At 40.3% G+C, this 19,421-nt stretch overlaps 1 protein-coding gene across 4 annotated transcripts in view; it reads right to left on the reverse strand.

The window, feature by feature from the left end:
* The window catches only part of LOC117305013 (AP-2 complex subunit alpha-2-like), a 35,567-nt gene that overhangs the window by 4,782 nt on the left and 11,364 nt on the right, over window positions 1–19,421 (reverse strand). The window contains exons 7-22 of one of the 4 annotated variants that reach the window (XM_033789695.1): window positions 19,170–19,271; window positions 17,282–17,452; window positions 16,508–16,668; window positions 15,562–15,658; window positions 13,874–14,011; window positions 13,160–13,267; window positions 12,776–12,850; window positions 12,033–12,130; window positions 11,144–11,273; window positions 10,158–10,259; window positions 9,148–9,306; window positions 7,918–8,201; window positions 6,775–6,947; window positions 5,585–5,708; window positions 4,662–4,700; window positions 3,034–3,087 (exon numbers count right to left, since the gene is read on the reverse strand). In XM_033789695.1, coding sequence (XP_033645586.1) covers window positions 3,034–3,087; window positions 4,662–4,700; window positions 5,585–5,708; window positions 6,775–6,947; window positions 7,918–8,201; window positions 9,148–9,306; window positions 10,158–10,259; window positions 11,144–11,273; window positions 12,033–12,130; window positions 12,776–12,850; window positions 13,160–13,267; window positions 13,874–14,011; window positions 15,562–15,658; window positions 16,508–16,668; window positions 17,282–17,452; window positions 19,170–19,271 — 2,015 coding nt within the window. The remainder of the gene's footprint in view (window positions 1–3,033; window positions 3,088–4,661; window positions 4,701–5,584; window positions 5,709–6,774; window positions 6,948–7,917; window positions 8,202–9,147; window positions 9,307–10,157; window positions 10,260–11,143; window positions 11,274–12,032; window positions 12,131–12,775; window positions 12,851–13,159; window positions 13,268–13,873; window positions 14,012–15,561; window positions 15,659–16,507; window positions 16,669–17,281; window positions 17,453–19,169; window positions 19,272–19,421) is intronic. The other 3 variants (XM_033789696.1, XM_033789697.1, XM_033789698.1) reach the window with 3 other exon arrangements.

A 19,421-nucleotide genomic window follows, 5' to 3' on the forward strand; every position in this document is an offset into this window, starting at 1 on the left:
TTTGCTGTTTTCTCAAAAAGTAAAGCATTTCATGGAATAATATTTCAAAAGAAGTCTTTCACCATTGCCTTCTGTAAACCCTGTAAGTTATTTGTAAATCTGTGAACTTCTAATATTTTTTCTGAACCGAAAGGGTCCAATGGCTTTAATGTGTTGTAGGCTTTTTCCAGAGTATTTTAATACAAGTTTGGCTAATTTATCTAAGGGGCAACAAATCAGAAAGCAGACTGAAGTGGGTATCATGATTGTCTAGATGAACTGCATTTGAAGATTACATGTCAAGACCCAAGATAAGCCATGTTGGGGAATGGTGGACAACTTAATAGGGCACTATTTGGTTTGGGTAAACTTGTTTGCTATTCATCCAAAACCAATGGTGCACTCTTCCAAGTGTCCACCGTACCTTAAAGGCTAATGACATTCACCAGCATGCACAAAATGCAATAATGGATGCATTTAAAGGGAAGGTACACGTTTGGTAATTACTCAAAACAAATATTAACTTAAAAACTGACTAATAGTAATGAGCATTGGAGAGGTGTTGATAGTATAAAACCTTGTGAGAAACAGCTCCCTCTGAAGTAGCATAGATTTTTAAATAGAGGTAATTTCTCAATAAAATAATAAAAGACTTCTAGCTAGAAGTCTTTTATTCCGCACACAAATTCGTCCAACAAGGGTGTTTTTTCTTTCATCATCTTCTCCCAACTCCGATGACCAATTGCGTTCAAATTTTCACATGTTTGTTATTTTATGCATATGTTGAGATACACCAAGTGAGAAGACTGGTCTTTGACAATTACCAATAGTGTAGCTTCCCTTTAAGTAGCCCCCCCCCCCTCCCCTCATGAAAAAAATGTCTGTCAGGCGATTCATGGTATCTGAGTTTTTTCTGAAACACAAAGTCGCATCCCCTAAAGGTGATCCCCTGCCTACCGCTTCCCACGTTGTGTCGCAAACTTGGGTGTGATCCCTGGCTGCACAACGGTTATAAGAACTGTATGGCTTCAGACTGGCTGGCATCCCCGAACAAAGATATTGTCAAAGAAGGGAGACTGCCAACATAGGGCTAGATAGCCCCGTTGGTTGAGCGCCAATCCAGAGGCCTTTGATTCAAATCCCGCTCTAGTCTTTTTTTCTCTGTTGACCCAAAGTCAATAAAAATTTCACAATTTTCGTTCCTTTCAAACAACAAAACACAAACAAAAACGGGCAAGGGCATGCCATGCGGTAGGACTAACTGTTCTAATATGCTTTTATAAAAAATTACATAAAATAAACAATAATGAAAAATATAGCAATGCAAGTTTTGTAATTTACTTAGTGCCTTTGATTAACTTCGTGACTTGAACCCAGGGGGAGCACATGACATGAACTAATCAAACGCAAACTTCCCTCAGCATCGACACCAATGCATCATGGGACAGCCAATTATTTTTATTGCGTGCATGACGTGGATTCACAAAAAGGTCGTCGTCAAATAATTATTCTCAAAGTAAAACTACAGCTAGAGCGTTCAGACATTGCTTAACTTTTGAAATGGTCCAGTAATCGCTGTAACGAAGCTCACATGATTTCAACTGAATATTTAGTTAAAATTAACCCTCCTACTGTTTGCCCACTCAATATTTTCCACTGTGGTTTTTAATGATAGATAAACTATGTCAGCCTGCAATATGATATCAAGTGGTGAATGCATTTAAGCAGTACATAGTCAACCCTCCTACTCTATGACTATTCAATGAGAGTATTTCAAAATCTAAAGAGTGCAAAGTCAACCCTCCTACTGTCTGACCATTTAATATCATCCACAGTGGTTTTTAATGATAAAAATAACATGCCAGTCTGAAATGGTATCATTAGAGCAAAATCTAGAGTGCAAAGTCAACCCTCTTACTGTATGACCATTCAATATCCAGTGGTGTTATATGATAAAAATAATATGCAAGCCTGTGATGATACCTTGTGTTGAATGCAAAAATAATACAAAGTCAACCCTCCTACTGTCTGACCATTCAATACCCAGTGGTTTTATATGATAAAAATAACATGCAAGCCTATGATGATACCTTGTGTTGTTGAATGCATAAATGGTACAAAGTCAACCCTCCTACTATCTGACCATTTAATATCAGTGGTTTTTTATGATAAAAATAAGTTTCAAGCCTGTGATGATACCTTGTGTTGAATGCATCTACATAGTGAATAGTCAACCCTCCCACTATCTGACCATTCAATATCATCCATGAAAATAATAAGCAAGCCTGTGACGATATCATGTGGTGAACTGAATGCATCTACATAGTACAAGTCAACCCTCCTACTGTCTGACCATTTAATATCATCCATGAAAATAATAAGCAAGCCTGTGACGATATCATGTGGTGAACTGAATGCATCTACATAGTACAAGTCAACCCTCCTACTGTCTGACCATTCAATATCATCCATGAAAATAATAAGCAAGCCTGTGACGATATCATGTGGTGAACTGAATGCATCTACATAGTACAAGTCAACCCTCCTACTGTCTGACCATTCAATATCATCCATGAAAATATTAAGCAAGCCTGTGACGATATCATGTGGTGAACTGAATGCATCTACATAGTACAAGTCAACCCTCCTACTGTCTGACCATTCAATATCATCCATGAAAATAATAAGCAAGCCTGTGACGATATCATGTGGTGAACTGAATGCATCTACATAGTACAAGTCAACCCTCCTACTGTCTGACCATTCAATATCATCCATGAAAATAATAAGCAAGCCTGTGACGATGCCATGTGATGAATGCATCTACATAGTGAATAGTCAACCCTCCTACTGTCTGACCATTCGATATCATCCAATGTTGTGGTTTAGAAAGAAAAGTTTGAATAGTTCCGTGCACAATACTACCACCTTAACACATGCAGCCGATTGGTTTTGAATGGTTGGATAATAGCACTAAACGTAGGAGGGTTAACTAAGACCATTTAGCTTCTTATTCGGTTGCAAGAAAGTAACTGGAGGATTCTGTAGAATTACCTGGGTCTGGTAGGGGCATGTGGGGGTTCAACGTGGACCTCTACAGGTGGTGTCCTAGATAGGGGTAAGGTTGTACTGGGTTAAGGTTTGGGACGGCAATTGTGCGTCAAGGACGCTGGCTTTCCAAGGTTCAATTGTGACGTATTAAAGAGTCGGAGACAGAGCGCAGGCCTGATACTTCCTGGAGGCAACAAAGGCGATTGTCTCCACGCCCCTTTGTCATTGCCTTGGTGCCCTTGAAATGCTACAGAAGAACTGAAACATTTCCTCCTAGGGTATCCCTTACCAAGGAAAAATTGCCTTGGTGCCCTTGCCCTTTCAAAAGCGAAGCATACAGGCCTGGAAGAGCAAAGGTGGCAAATAAATCTGCGACCGATTCTTGTGGGACAGAGTACCACTTCAATCGGAAAATCTGAAAGTCTTTTGGATACTTTAGAAGGGGGCACCAAGGCCAGGGCAACAGACCTATGGCCTTCGTGTCATTGCAGGCCTGTGAAGGCACAGACTAAATTTAGAGCCCAAGTACAAATTCAAGGCCTGTCAAAAAAGGCACCTGGACAGTGCATATTTTGAGCCCTGAACAAGGGCGGTGTAATGAGCAAAGAAAAAAAAAACGAACAGACAATCAAACAAACACCCCCCCCCCAAAAAAAAACGGACAAACACACAGCTTTCCTAACTTACTAATCCCTCTACTACAAAAGAAACCAATTTTTGAAACCCCAGTTTTTGACCTGCACTCCGACTCCTCATAAAACTATCAAGTAATTATTAACCACAGTGAAGAAAAAAAGAAGAAAATCAAAACCAAACAAGAGGAAATCAGCTGAAAAGTGGAAGTCTCACATGCCTGAAAATAATAATGGGTCGGACAAAGACAACATTTTCAACCCCAAACTATTATAAAACTGTGTGGCTTCATTACATAATTTTTTAACGAGAGGAGACAAAGAGTCGGCCAAAAACGTGATTTTCAAAAAGAGTCGAAAGACAGACAGGACCCATGAACCACAAGGACTATTGATGGTATAGACCTGTATCACTATCCAGTCATATTGGTGGCGTGTCGTGGCCAAGTGGTTAAGCGCATCGGACTCAAGCTCTGGTGTTTCTGATCAGCAGAGTGAGGGTTAGAGTCCCAGTCTTGACACAATGTGTTATGGCTGAGTGGTTTAGCACACTGGACTCAAGCTCTGGTGTTTCTGACCAGCAGAGTGAGGGTTAGAGTCCCAGTCTTGACACGATATGTTATGGCTGAGTGGTTTAGCACACTGGACTCAAGCTCTGGTGCCTGATCCCTCATCTATAAATGATTATTTGAACTGTAACCATCATAGCGCGTCAAGGGTACAAGACCAACATGAATGGAATAGGATACAGGTTTATACAACAGGAATTTCAAACTCTATTTAAAGATGGCAAAAGGTAGTAGGTACAAAGGTCTGTAAACCCTCCTCTACTGAAAATTGCTCGTAGTAGGTAACAAACATTTCGCAAAGACGCATGCTTTCGGTTTTCCCCCCCCCCCCCCCTTTGTACGAAGATCATTACACTCTATGTTAAAATAAGTACAGGCTAAAAAACAAAATTTTTCTACTTCTACTGTGGTGCGATTAAGACTATGTTACCTTATATCATCAGAGGACTGGGTACCAGACCTGGGTGTGCTGTACATGTACATGATGGTTCGAGTTAAATTAATGTGCGTTATAATATAAATAGTTAGTCAGGTGCCTGACACATATGAATAGGTGATGCTATGATATAATATGTGTCTGAGTACAAATCTTGTATCTCTAATGTTCAAAGGAAAAAATTTCACAGAAAATTTGTTCCAGTACGACCTTGATAATCGGTTAGTTTTCAAACTATTTAGAAACGAGAGATTTTATCCTTACCAACCCTGTATGATTCCAATGTTTTTAAAGGCACTGTACACGTTTGGTAATAGTCAAAGACCCGTGTTCTCACTTGGTGTATCCCATCATAAGCATAAAATAACAAGCCTGTGAAAATTTGGGCTAAATTGGTCATCGAAGTTATGAAAGAAAAAATACCCTTGTTGGACGAATTTGTGTGCTCTCAGATAGGAATAAAAGACTTCTAGCTAGAAGTCTTTTATTATTTTAGTGAGAAATTACCTCCTTCTCAAAAACTACGTTACTTCAGAGGGAGTCGTTTCCCACAATGTTTTATACTGTCAACAGCTCTCCAATGCTCGTTACCAAGTCAGTTTTTAAGTTAATGTTTGTTTTGAGTAATTACCAAACGTGTACCTTCCCTTTAATATTTTTAATTGAATTTGATTTCGAGACCTCAAGTTTAGAACCTGAGGTCTCGAAATCAAACATCTGAAAGCACACAACTTCGTGACAAGGGTGTTTTTTCTTTCATAGTTATCTCGCAACTCCGACGACCGATCGCGCTCAAATTTTCACAGGTTTGTAATTTTATGCATATGTTGAGATACACCAAGTGAGAAGACTGGTCTTTGACAAGTACCAATAGTGTCCAGTGCCTTTAAATGTTAATGCTGTTTTCTGAGACTTACGTGAAGACGATATTCAGCAAGGGAGGGTTGGTGAATTCCTCGACGCATTCCACCGTGATCATTTGCTGTACCTGCGCTCCACCGTCTAACACATCGGCAATAGGGGGCGCTTTCACAACGAGTTGTGAGGTCAAAGGTTAAGGAATATAAAATTGTTTTCTTTAATGGTTGCTAAACAATAGTTAATGGTCTGATGTTTTGACCCTAGCAGAGTATGTCTCAAAGACTTTGTGGGTTGCAGTACACTTTCTTACAGTATATCACGCTCAGGTCCGTCACGCAGTGACGCTCATGGCAATCCAACATTATTACCCCTGGTCAATGGGCCTTAAATCATTCCTTAAACCATCTCAGCTCCCTGGGGAGTATACAGCCTTGTGCAACAAATGCGCTACTCGGCTAAATCAATCACAAGAACCATCTCTGCCCTCACAGGTACCAGTTACCCCTGGGTGGAGAGAAGCAATTATAGTGAAGTGTCTTGCTCAGAGACACAAATGTCACGACCAGGGTTTGAACCCACACTCTACTTAACAGAATCACCAAAGCTTGAATTCAGTGCTCTTATCCGCTCGGCCATGACACCCCAAAAACTTTTAAACAAAAAACATGGTTAAGAGCATTGGACTCAACCACTGTGCCCAGATTTAGAGGTAAATTCTGCTTAGCAAAACTCCAAGCAAGAAAAGACCGAGGTACCAGTCACAGCAATGGTAGCATTCTGGCTGGTAACCTATTTATGCTGAGCAAGATTTTGTTGTGCTAAGCAGGTTTTTGTGCTTATAGGCTTATGAAACTGGGCCCAGGTGTGTTCCAAGAAGCTTAGAGGAAAAAAATAAATTTACTCCTCAAAGAAACATTACAAAATTGGTAAGAAAAAACTTGTCTAAGATCACAGATTTACGTAAAACTAACTTGGTCTAATGATGATGATAGTAGAAAACATCCCTTGAAATATTTGTCTGAAATGTCATATTTTATGAGAAAAAAATCAAACTAATTTCCCGCTTGGAGTTTATGGCTCATTGAACGTTTTATCACTTTTTGTTTGTTCGTCGATGTCATGCAAAATGTGTAATCGGTTTTTCACTATTTTCTCGTGACCCAGATGGCTGATCGATCTCAAAAACAAAAAAAGTATAAGTCTAGTTCCCTTCTCACTATGTGAGTCACAGTATGTCAAAGGATATGGGTTGAAAGCTCCCCAGGGGTGCTGACTGACGAACTGAAGTTGGTGAATTGCATCGTGGTCTTGTTACCAAAGAACAGGACAAGTCGACAGTACATTGACTTACTCTCTGCCTTGACCCCGATTTGGAGGAGGTCGTTCTCAAACAGAACGCCGTTGTTTTTACAAATAAACCTGCGAGAAAAATTAAATAATTCAATAACGATCAGGACAAGAACCCACAGTATGAACAAACGTGGCCAAACAGGGCCTAAAATTACCACCGCATTCTTACCAGAGGCCAATAAGTTCGGTGTCAGGCCAGTAAACTTACGAATTCCGCGGTTTTGTGAATAGAACAATAAAACCTCACTGCATTTTTAAACTGACATCTTTAAATTCCATTGGGTATTGAAGTATTACCCAAAAGAAAAATTAGACAAATCTTCTCTTTTACTGTAAGTTCTAATAAACAGCTCAAATGTGAAACTATGTACATTAGATAGTGAATTCTTGTCACTTTGATAGTTACAAATTATCTAGTCCAGTAAAAGTTTTGAGCTACAACCCAGACTTATGGATTTTCCCCTCCAAATTCGAGCACTGGCCAAGTGCACTGGACTAAAGCTCTGGTGTTTCTGATCAGCAGAGCAAAGTTGAAAACAATCAGGGCCCAATTTCATGGCTCTGCTTACCGCCGAATTCTGCGCTTACGATCGCGATTCCCCGCTTACGTGCAAGCGCTGAATTTCTGCGCTTACCCAGTAAGCGTAGAATGCCAAGGAAAGTGAAGTATGCACGGGCAGAAGCCCAAATTCACCGCTTACCCGTGAAATACGCTTGCCGTAAGCACAGAATTCCCTGCTTCCGTAAGCGCCTATTCTGTGCTTACGGTAAGCAGAGCCATGAAATTGGGCCCAGATGGTAAAATAAAAAAAGGTCAACTTTGCCTTGAAAAGCCATGCCACTCAGGGCAACTCTCTTAAGCAATTTGGAGGCAACCAACTGCACCGTATGCACAGAGAACAATTGACATTCACTGTCAGAAGGAAAATAGAAAAAAAAAACGAAAGTGCAAATGACTTTTTCTGGAGATTTCTTTAGAACTTGTTGCTTGTAAATTGCCCTCGTGTGACATGGACTTAAGACTAAATAATTTACTCACTTGCTGAAGTTTTCCTCGGCGCCCGGTGAGAGGGCATTAGGGTCAAGAGCGGAGGTCGTCGACACCGGGGCATCAAACATATCTAGAAGACCTCCAGCAGGGGCACCTCCGAAATTGTTAGTTGCCACAGGGCCGCCCGTCGGGCCAGCGTTCATGTTCATCGAGTCAAAGAATGACTGAGCTGGTGCAGCCGGGGCGGCGTCTAGACCTAGGAGGTCAGTGGAGGGAGCAGGCTGGGCCACTGGCATGGGTGGCTGCGACACTGGGGTTATATTATTCGGTATCTGGTAATACGGAAAGGACAGAAGAATTATTACTGATGATCGTACAAAAAAAAGGAACATTTCGGAAACAACAAAATGGTGGTGTTATTTTTGTCGTCTGGTGTGAACAGCTTTAATCTCCAGGGTCAACTATTATCTCGAGGCTCTCAGACATGCATAACTAAACCCAAGGGATCTAAGCTTTTTTAACAAAAGGACAACTTACTCTTGGTTTCTCAGATTGTGTATTCTTATTAATTTGGAAAGGACAGTACTACTAATATCAATTGATTGTACAAAAGCATGAAAAGTTCAAAAATATAGATGTAGTGATATTTTTGGATGGTGTGAACAGCTTGAAACTCCAGGGTCGACCATTATCTCTAGGTTCTCAGACATGCTTGACCAAACTCAAGTGATCTAAGCTCGGAAACACTGAGTATACAGTGCTAACACACATCAATGTATTTGGGTAAAATCAAAATCAATATTCTTCATCCCGATGCAAATTTCCATCTAAATTTACTGTAGAAGTGGAAGTGTCGCACCCAAGCTGTTAAGAGCACCGAATTCAAACTCTGGTGTTTCCGATCAGCGGAGTGTGGGTTCGAGCCCCGGTGGTGACACAGTGTCCTTAAACAAGAACGGTTGGTCCCGTGTGTTGTGTTACGCACGTAAAAGAACCGGGTGCACTTATCGAAATAAGAAGGGGTTCGACCCGGTGTTCCTGGCTGGATTAGCAGCATATTGCGCCACAGCATCTTGTAAACATGGTATTAAGTATTAGGTCTCACTATTCAAACTTCTTCCCACTCACCTTGCAGTAAATAATATGCGCACTGTATCCAGGCGCGTTACAAGTATGGTAAATATTATTATTATTATTACATAGGGATAAAACAATCAAACAGTTCTTAAAAGCAAAGGTATACTTTGCCTTTTGGCCCCGAGGTTTGTGATTACTTACGTCGGTGCTGCTTTCTCCCGCCGTGTTGTTGACTTCTACTGTGATCGGCTTGCTAGGTTTCTTCTCCTCGACGACGGCCGAGGGCTTCTTCTTCTTCAGCTTGGCAAGAAGGGAAGATTCTCTCTCTGGGAATGGCGGCATCTCTTCCAGAACGGTTGCCTTGGTTATAAAGAAATAAACAAAGGTGAGCTATTTATACTAATAATGGTTTTAGTCATGAGGGTGTGGGTTTTACTACAATCCCGGTCGTGACACTTGAGTCCTTGAGCAAGATGCTTTGCTATAATTGTTTCTCTTCACCCAGGGGTATAAACGGGTACCTGCGAGGGTAGTGGTTGATATAGTGTTGTATTGTCGCTGTCTACTTCCCAGGAGCTAAGAAAGATAACGTTTTTGTAAAATGCAGAAATATAATAACGAGGTACTGTTTATTGTTATAGCACAGCTGTTGCTTGTTCTGTATTCTGGTTGGCTGAAACACGGTCACGTGGGATGAACTCATATAGTCTAGTGATCGCGCGTGCATTTTGCGGGAACTAGTTCCGGAGCGGGCACTAGTCTTTGAAAATAGTGCCCGGTTACAGCGCCCTCTTTTGACTTGAACCGTGAACAGCAACTACAAAACTTCCTTTCTTTTCCAGATTTCTGTATTATTTCACATTTAAGACCATGCTGTGTTATAAAACACATACATGTAGTGACTGACAAGTGTATGCAGACGTCTATTCCCCCTCGGGCCTGTGAGTGACCAAAAGAGGGGCCTATTTCCCTAGGCCGGTCGCTCTTCTGGTCACTCATAGTCCCTCGGGGGAATAAACGTACACTAGTTACCTCATTGTCAGTCAATATGTGTATATTATTATTACTCAACATTCAGGCACTGAAAAGACATCACATGCATGAGAAAACGACAACAGCTCTGGACGGGGAGGCTAAGAGGGAGTTTGTTTCTCAGACCACCACGGGACGGCGGATGCCCTAATGGACTTACGAGAGAGAGATTTACTCACTAGTACGTCAGATGAAGTCCGTACGCTCAGGCTGAGGTATTCAACAGCTCGCTGTTGGAGCTCAGCGTCAGCATTCCGCAACTGATTATCATTCTTGAGAACCTACGACGACGACAAAAATGCAAAACATTGAAACTTGTTCATAAAGATCACCAAGCTCAGCAGAGTGTGGGTTCGATACCCGACACTTGTCATATCATGACACTTGTGTCCTTGAACAAGGCACTTAACCATAGTTACTTTTTTAAAAAGTTGGGAAGGTAGTGCATTCTGCTCCACCAACCAGGCTCCTAGTGGATACCCATGCCTACGGAATGTGAAGGGAGGTAACCCTGTTTCAGCCCCAGGAGTATGTAGCAACCTGCTCCTAGTGGCAGTTGATTTGGGTCGACAGCCAAAATCAGTTAAGTGTAGCCCTCGCCTTAAAGTGGCCGTCCGGCCTTGTGAAACTAGGCAATCTCTCATAAAAAAAAAAAAAAAAAAAAAAAAAGAGCAAAGACAAACTGACTTATCAATTTGTCTTTGTTCAACCCCCAATTTGTTTTAACTGTTCGCATGACCACCTTTTAAAATGAAATCTTCACATGTTAGTTTTATTATATACACCCCACATCTACATTTGTATAGGATTAAAACAATCAAACATTTCAAAGGCATAGACAATGTGACCTATGTTTACAATGTACATTCAAACTGCCCTCTGTTGACAAAACACTGTACACGTCATGTTTCGCCGGGCAAAAAGACGCGTAGTCATGGTAAGATTGCGTACACTTTCTAGCTGGCTGCCAAAACACAAAGGTTTTACCTGGCACTTTGTGCGCGAATCATGTTATGGTTTTCGAGTGACATCAGAAGTCACATCGTCTTTACTTTGACTTTGAAAAAATTTGTTTTTTATTTATTTATTTATTTTATTTGTTATTTTATTTTTTTTTCAGGGGGGGGGGGTGTTTGGGAGCTGAAATCCTAGATTACACATTTACATCTTGAATGATCTGCTTGATCTCAGGGAAGAGGTTAATGAACTTGACGTAGGTGGAGAGAAGAAGTCCTCTTGTGGGGGCGGAGCACAGATGGAACTTGGAATGGAGGAGGTTGAACTGCACCTGGGGGCTGCGGAGATTAAAACGAAAATCAGTTATTGCTTTTTAAAGGCAGTGGACACTACTGGTAATTACTCAAAATAATTATTATCATAAAACCTTACTTGATTATGAGTAATGGTTGATAGTATAAAACATTGTGAGAAAAGGCTCCCTCTGAAATGATGTAGTTTTCGAGAAAGAAGTAATTTTCCGCGAATTTGATTTCGAGACCTCAGATTTAGAATTTAAGGTCTCGAAATCCAGCATTCGAAAGCACACAACTTCATGTGACAAGGGTGTTTTTTTCTTTCATAGTTATCTCGCAACTTTGACGACCAATTGAGTTCAAATTTTCACAGGTTTGTTATTTTGGCTATTTGTGATAGTAGACTTATATTGAGGGCTTCAAGTGCTATGGTTCAAACACAACTCCTGAGTTGATTCTGCAATGGCAAGGGGCAACGGAGGCAATTGCCTCCGTTGCCTCCGTGAAGTATCAGGTATAGTACATTGGTTGCCATGGTTATAGTACGTCATTTGAAATGGTTATAGTACATCTGTTGCATTAAGCCTCAGCTTCCAGAAGATGCCTCCATACTCTACTTATTTTTTTCTCAGCTCATTAACTAGCTTTGTTTATTGGTTATTCGTTGAGAAAAAAAAAAGTTGTAGCCTGTTTTCATGAAGTATGGAAATAAATATAAGTTTGGATGAATTGGTATTGTAAATTGGTTGTATACTAAATTGTTTGCTAGAAAGCTGCGCCTCAAGAAAAACTCAGACTTACCTTGACCTGGGGTCACCAGCGATGAGATTACCAAATTCACCTAAGATGTAACCTCCGACCTTAACCATGTTCTCATGGCAGGCTGGGGCTTGAAGAGCCTACAGGTAAAAAAACAAAACCAAGAAATTTATCGCATGTTATTTATTTGTTACTCATCCAACAGGGCAAGCACCAGTTCAGAGTTGGGATTTGCAAAGTGTGAAAATTCCTGAATACGGTTTGCGGGACTGGGTTCCCCCCTTGAAAAAGACTAGGAACCTCTCAGATTTGTCAATCTTTCAAACCCACAGTGACGGATATTGAATGGTCATAGAGTAGGGGGGTTGACCATGTACTGTGTAGATGCATTCACCACATGATGTTATATTGATGGTGGGCCTAGTTTATCAATCATTCTTAACCACAGTGGATGATATTAAATGGTCAGACAGTAGGAGGGTTGACTGTGCGCTATGTAGATGACTAATTTGCAGGCTGCCATGGTTTATTTATCATTAAAGTGACGATTAATTGACACACAGCCGGAGGGTCGACTCTACACTTTATTTGTAGATGAACATAATGCAGGCTGTCATGGTTTATCAACCATCCAAGTGATACTTAATGGTCAGATAGTAGGAGGGTTGACTTTGCACTATGTAGATTTATTCAGTGACCGATCACTAAATGATATCATATTGCATATCATTCAGGTGTTTAATATTAAGGAGTCACACAGTAGGAGGGTTGTTTTGTCCACTTACCTCAAAGACCATCTTGGCGGCATATCCCTGAACATCTTCCCTGTTTATTACGATTTGAATCACACGATACCACACCTACAACACATAAAGATATAAAGCTAGTAAGTAACAATCCAGAGCATGGACGCCTTTGGCTACCAGCCACATCAACCCATAATGACCACGGAGCACAACCAATATCAAAAGTGTTTGATTTTTTCAGAGGGAGGAAAACCGGATGGTCTGGAAAACCCTCGTGGCACAGCAGAGAGCCAACGCACAACTAAACTCACATATGGCCCCGGCCGAGAATCGAACCGGGGTCACCTTGGTGAGAGGTGAGCGCTTTACGCACAAGCCAACCGTGCCACCAAGAGCTTGAGATTGATCAAAGAAGAAACTTACCTCTTCACTGACGAAGTCTCCAGCGATACGGATCAGATTAAGTATTGTGTCCACATACCACGTGTAGTCTACGGCAAACTTTTCTGCTAAGATGGCAACCTTCAGCACCTACAGCATTAAGGTCAAAGGGCGAAGAGCATAGGTCAAAGGCAAAAGGTCAACAAAATACACAGCTATTCAATAAATATGATTTAAAGACAGTGGACACTATTGGTAATTGTCAAAGACTAGTCTTCACAGTTGGTGTATCTCAACATATGCATAAAGTACAAACCTGTGAAAATTTGAGCTCAATCAGTCATCGAAGTTGCGAGATAATAATGAAAGAAAAAAAAACCTCGTCTCACGAAGTTGTGTGCTCTCAGATGCTTGATTTCGAGACCTCAAATTCTAAATATGAGGTATCGAAATCAAACTCATGGAAAAATTACTTCTTTCTCGAAAAGTACTCCACTTCAGACGGAGCCGTTTCTTACAATGTTTTATACTGTCAACCTCTCCCCATTACTCGTCACCAAGAAAGGTTTCTTTCAAGTAATTACCAATAGTGTCCACTGCCTTTAACAGACCTGTTCTCTAAAAAAAAAATCTACCCAGTAAAGCAGAAATACACATGGTGTTATCGCAAACGAAATATACATTGATACTTCACCATGCAATGCCCCAAATCCCATAACCTTTTACTCTAAAGCCCAAACCCCAAAAGTGACTGACCATTTCTTCCCTAATGGAGTAGTCGGCCTTCTCCAGGTAGTCCAGCATTTCGCCAACGATCTCCTCAGCGTTTGTCCGGTCGCACATGGCGTACAAGAGATCCACGGCACGCTGGCGCACACTCACGTCCCGCTCCGTCTGGTGGAGTAAAAAAACAGGAAAAGACATTCAACACCAGAAGAATCAACAGCAACCTGTATTTTATTATTTGTTTGTTTGTTTAGAGCTCCGCAAACTCCCACACAGACATGCAATTTTCTGATTGCAAAAAAAAGAGGAAATGGTCGATCATACTTAACTTTTGTACATAATAATAATAATAATAATAACCCGGAGGGCGTCCCAAAGCGCTTCACATTATTACCCCTGGTCACTGGGCCTTAAATCACTCCTTAAACCATCTCAACTCCCTGGTGGGGAGTATGCAGCCTGTGCAACATTAATATGCGCTACTCGGCTAAATCAATCACGTGAACCACCTCTGCCCTCGCAGGTACCCATTTACCCCTGGGTGGAGAGAAGCAATTATAGTTAAGTGTCTTGCTCAGGGACACAAGTGTCATGAACCCACACTCTGATGAACTTGAATTCGGTGCTCTTATCCGCTCGGCCACGACACCACACTGTACAGTGTTTTTCAGTTTTTTATTGTACTGTTTTTAAAAGAAAAAGCGGAAATCAGCTGATCAGCTGAAAACTTGCATGCCTGTCCCATAAGGGGATACACTTTCATCTTTGAGAGGGCAAGGTCAATTTCGTTTTGCAAAGGGCACTTCCAATGGAAAATTTGTAATGTCCCTAGGAAACTTGTAAAGGGGCACCAAGGCCAAGACCAGGGCAACAGAGGCTTTACCCCTTTGTAACTCGGGTCTGTAATTTCATCTTAGAAAAAGCAAGGCCATTTTCCTTCTGTAAAGGGCACTTCCGTTAGAAAATTTTAAATGTCTATAGGAAACTTTTGAAGGGGCACAAAGGCCAAGACCAGGGCAACAGAAGCATTACCTCTGTGTAAGTACAGGTCTTAGAGTTTCATCTTCAAAAGGCAGGCCTGTATGTTTCGTTTTTGAAAGGGCAAGGGCACCAAGGCGCTTTCTCTTTGGTAAAGGGCACCCTATAGGGAAGTTGTAAATTTCTTCTTGAGCATTTCAAGGGCACCAAGGCAATTGCCTTTGTTGCCTCTGTGAAGTATCAGGCCTGAAAAGGCAAGGCCATTTTCATTTTGCAAAGGGCACTTCCGTTGGACAAATTCAAAGTCTATGGGAAACTTTTCATAGGGGCACCAAGGCTTTGACCAGGGCAACAGATGCTTTACCTTGTATAACTAAATGTCTGTAATTTCATCTTTGAAAAAGCAAGGCCATTTTCTTTTTGCAAAAAGCACTTCCGTTGGACAAATTCAAAGTCTATGGGAAACTTTTCATAGGGGCACCAAGGCCAAGACCAGGGCAACAGATGCTTTGTAATCCAAGGCCTGGGGTGTACTCTCGTCCTGATGATACGGTCGTATACTATTGAGCTAGAGGATTCTTGGTGTTCAAGATCAGGGCCATGATCCGGTGCAGGATTTGGCGAGCGAGTTGAATCATCAGTTTCCCCGGGCAGACCTGGGTACTCACAGGGGGTGCGGCAAGAACGCCGATCCATTATATTGTACTACTCCTGTAGAATGAGCAAGTATTACAACTGACCTTTAATGCTGTGACGACCGTTTCCTGATGTTTCTTGACGGCTTCTCTTGAGAACTCCGAAGATGCAAGAAGACACATACTCTCAAGAGCTAGATATCTACCAGACAATAATAATATACGAATAATGAATGTTTATGAGTGCAATGGTGCGAATATGTTCATGAGTTGAAAGATGGAATGTTCTATTCAACGAGGCAGAGCCGAGTTGAATGGAACATTCCATCCCAAACAAGGCTAAAAGCCACTCTTGGTAAGGGGCTAAAAAGAAGATACTATCGGATGAAAATAAGATGACTAGAACTCATGACATGGTGCTAAGTATTAGGTCTCATAATACAAACGTAGTCCCACATACCTTGCAGGAAATGCTGTATGTTAAAGGGCCAGGAGCGTCATTGAGTGACGGATAAGTGCGCTATATAAGAAGCCACTATTATTATTATAGGTCACGTATCTTTGGTCGCGCAATCGGTCTATTGATCCCATATCAAAATTCCTCAATGTCAAATGTCAAAGGTCATAGGTCATAACAATTAAAATTTATAAGGCGCAATTCCATCAAGATCATAGCGCACTAGACATGCTAGAAAGAAATTAACCTGGAAAAAGGTGAGTCTTAAGGACTTTACGAAAAGCAGAAAGAGTATTAGATTCCCTAATGGCAGTTGGGAGATTGTTCCAAATCATTGGCCCATCCAGCCACACTGAAAGCCTTTTGACCTCGAATTTTGTTTGCATGGGGATTATTCAAGGGAGTGATGTCAAGTGTGGACCGAAGAAATCGTGGAGGAATGTAATGTGACAGAAAAGTGGTAATATAATGAGGTGTAGTTTTGTTCAAGCATTTAAAAACGAGAAAGCAATCTTAAAATGGATTCGTTCTCTAACTGGTAGCCAATGAAGTTCCCTAAGTTATGGGGTAAGATGTTCTCTCAAGGGTACTTACCTAAGATTGGTTTCTCTGTGTTGGAGGAACTGTCCGAGTTGGTTGCAAGCTCGGACCAGGAGGTTAGGCTCGCTGTCGTGATGAATAATCAGATTGATCGCCTCAAAGAGAACAGCATTCTTGGAATTGGAATGTTGGACCTTCTTGGACTTTGGTGGCTCCTGATTGAAAAACAAGAACGAGTTAGTCATTCTCCTCAAACTTCTAAGGATCATTAAGTGTCAGAATCTTAAAAAGTATTACAGATATGAACTCTGCATAGAGAGGTGAGGTTTGTAGTAGCACCATGTGAAAGTCTGTTTTGAGTTGTGTAAGTTCTGAAAAGAACCTGTGGTTAACAACTCAAAAATTCGATCAGTTTGATTTGATTGTCTTCAGGTGAAAAGGCCTTAAGGAGACGATCAAAAGTGATTGACACGTTGAGTTGTCAACCACCGGTTCTTCTCAGAACCAACGCTACTCAAAGAGATCTTCACTTGGTGCTACTGCAAACCCCACCTAATTATACTCCCACCATGTAAAGTTTCAAATCCTACTTGCTCTTACTTGCTCTCCATCAAATATTTTGTTGGGTCATCACAGAAGATTTGGGACTTTTAGCCTATAAAGAAACTGTATATCACTGGGTCAGACAAACCAACTTTGTCACAAGTTGAAACATTTGTTTGGTCAGTAATCATAGAGTAGAGACAAGGGGTAAGTGACGAGAGGTATCGACACGGTTCGCTGCCCATGGTACCGAGGCTGCAAATGTTTGTGTTTGATTTGGCAAACCTGTGCTTTGTTCAAAATCGTCTCCAGACATTCGTTAAGACGACCTCGGCTGGCTGGATCATCGGGTGGTCCGTAGAACTGAAGAAGTCGCAAGAGCTTGACCGAAAGCCAAGGAGCTGGGACAAAATAATATGTGTAGTCCTGGAGGTCTGTGTAAGATGACGTCACGATCTGAAATAAGAATAATTAGTTTGGGGTGAGAAGGGTTTCAGAGAGATTTCATCAAAGAACGCTTTGATGTCAACGATTCACAAATATAACTAACTTTAGGTATATAAACAAAAAAGAAGTTTTGGTTGAAAAGAACCAATAAGAAATAGTGACGTTTGATAGTTGGTAAAACATGAACACAGGTGGTGAGGAACTTAAGAATTTTTTTATATAAAATTAAAACAAACAACTGTAAATATTTGGTACAGAAAACAAAAAAAATATGTAGAGTTGAAGGAGTTTTGTTGAAAGTAAACAATGGTCAAGTTTGGGTAAAGAATACAAGCAAGCAAACATTTATAAATGGTAGAGTTTTGGTAAAAGGAAAACATTGTTAAGTTTTGGTAAAGAATGCAAGCAAGCAAACATGTATAAATAGTAGAGTTTTGGTAAAAGGATGAAATTTGCATGTTATGGGAAAGAATATTAACAAGCCAACATGTATAAATGGTAGAATTTTGGTAAAAAAGAATGCAAACAAGCAAATATGTATAAATGGAAGAGTTTTGGTAAAAGTAAACAGCGGTCAAGTTATGGTAAAGTATAAAAGCAGGCAAACATGTATAAATGGAAGAATTTTTATAAGACGTAAACAATAGTCAAGTTATGGTTAAAAATACAAACAAGCAAACATGTATTAAGTGGTAGAGTTTTGGTAAAAGGAAAAATTGGTCAGGTTTTGGTATACAAACAAGCAAATATGTATAAATGGAAGAGTTTTGGTAAAAGTAAACAGCGGACAAGTTAGGGTAAAGTATAAAAGCAGGCAAACATGTATAAATGGAAGAATTTTTATAAGAAGTAAACAATGGTCAAGTTATGGTTAAGAATACAAACAAGCAAACATGTATTAAGTGGTAGAGTTTTGGTAAAAGGAAAAATTGGTCAAGTTTTGGTATACAAACAAGCAAATATGTATAAATGGAAGAGTTTTGGTAAAAGTAAACAGCGGACAAGTTAGGGTAAAGTATAAAAGCAGGCAAACATGTATAAATGGAAGAATTTTTATAAGAAGTAAACAATGGTCAAGTTATGGTTAAAAATACAAACAAGCAAACATGTATTAAGTGGTAGAGTTTTGGTAAAAGGACAAAATGGTCAAGTTATGGTCTAGTATACAAGGTATACAAGCAGGCAAACATGTATAAATTGAAGAGTTTTGGTAAAAGGAAACAATGGTCAAGTTATGGTAAAGCATACAAACAAGCAAATATAAAAAAAGAGTTTTTGTAAAAAGTAAACGGTCAAGTTATGATATGAATACAAGCAGGCAAACACCTATAAATGGTAGAGTTTGGGTAAAAGGAAAAAAAATGGCAAGTTATGGTTAAGAATACAAACAAGCAAATATAAAAAAGAGTTTTTGTAAAAAGTAAACAACGGCCAAGTTATAATATGAATACAAGCAGGCAAACACGTATAAATGGTAGAGTTTTGGTAAAAGGAAAAAAATGGCAAGTTATGGTTAAGAATACAAACAAGCAAACACGTATAAATGGTAGAGTTTGGGTAAAAGGAAAAAAATGTCAAGTTATGGTAAGGATACAAGCAGGGAAACATGTATAACTGGTAGAGTTTGGGTGAAAACAAGCACAAATGGCCAGGTTTTGGGTAAAACCATGAAGATGCTTGTTAACGAGGATGGATGTAAAACAGTCTCTCATTGGTCAACTCTTACCCTGCTAAGTCTTGATACAGCCAATGAAACACAACCTTTGTAGTCATCAGGGTTATCTAACACAAGATCATGGATTAAACTCGTAGCTGCCGTAACGACGCCCTGACGAAAAAAAGGTCAACATTTGGCTCAGTTTAGTTGCAACAAGGGATGAGATTCTGATAAAATGCAAAAGTATGAAAATTTATTGTAACGAGAGGTTAACATACGTAAAAAGGGGTTTTCCTCAAGTTTGTTTCCAATAATTGCCTG

Source organism: Asterias rubens, chromosome 22 (assembly GCF_902459465.1).
Source record: "Asterias rubens chromosome 22, eAstRub1.3, whole genome shotgun sequence".
Taxonomy (NCBI): Eukaryota; Metazoa; Echinodermata; class Asteroidea; order Forcipulatida; family Asteriidae; genus Asterias; species Asterias rubens.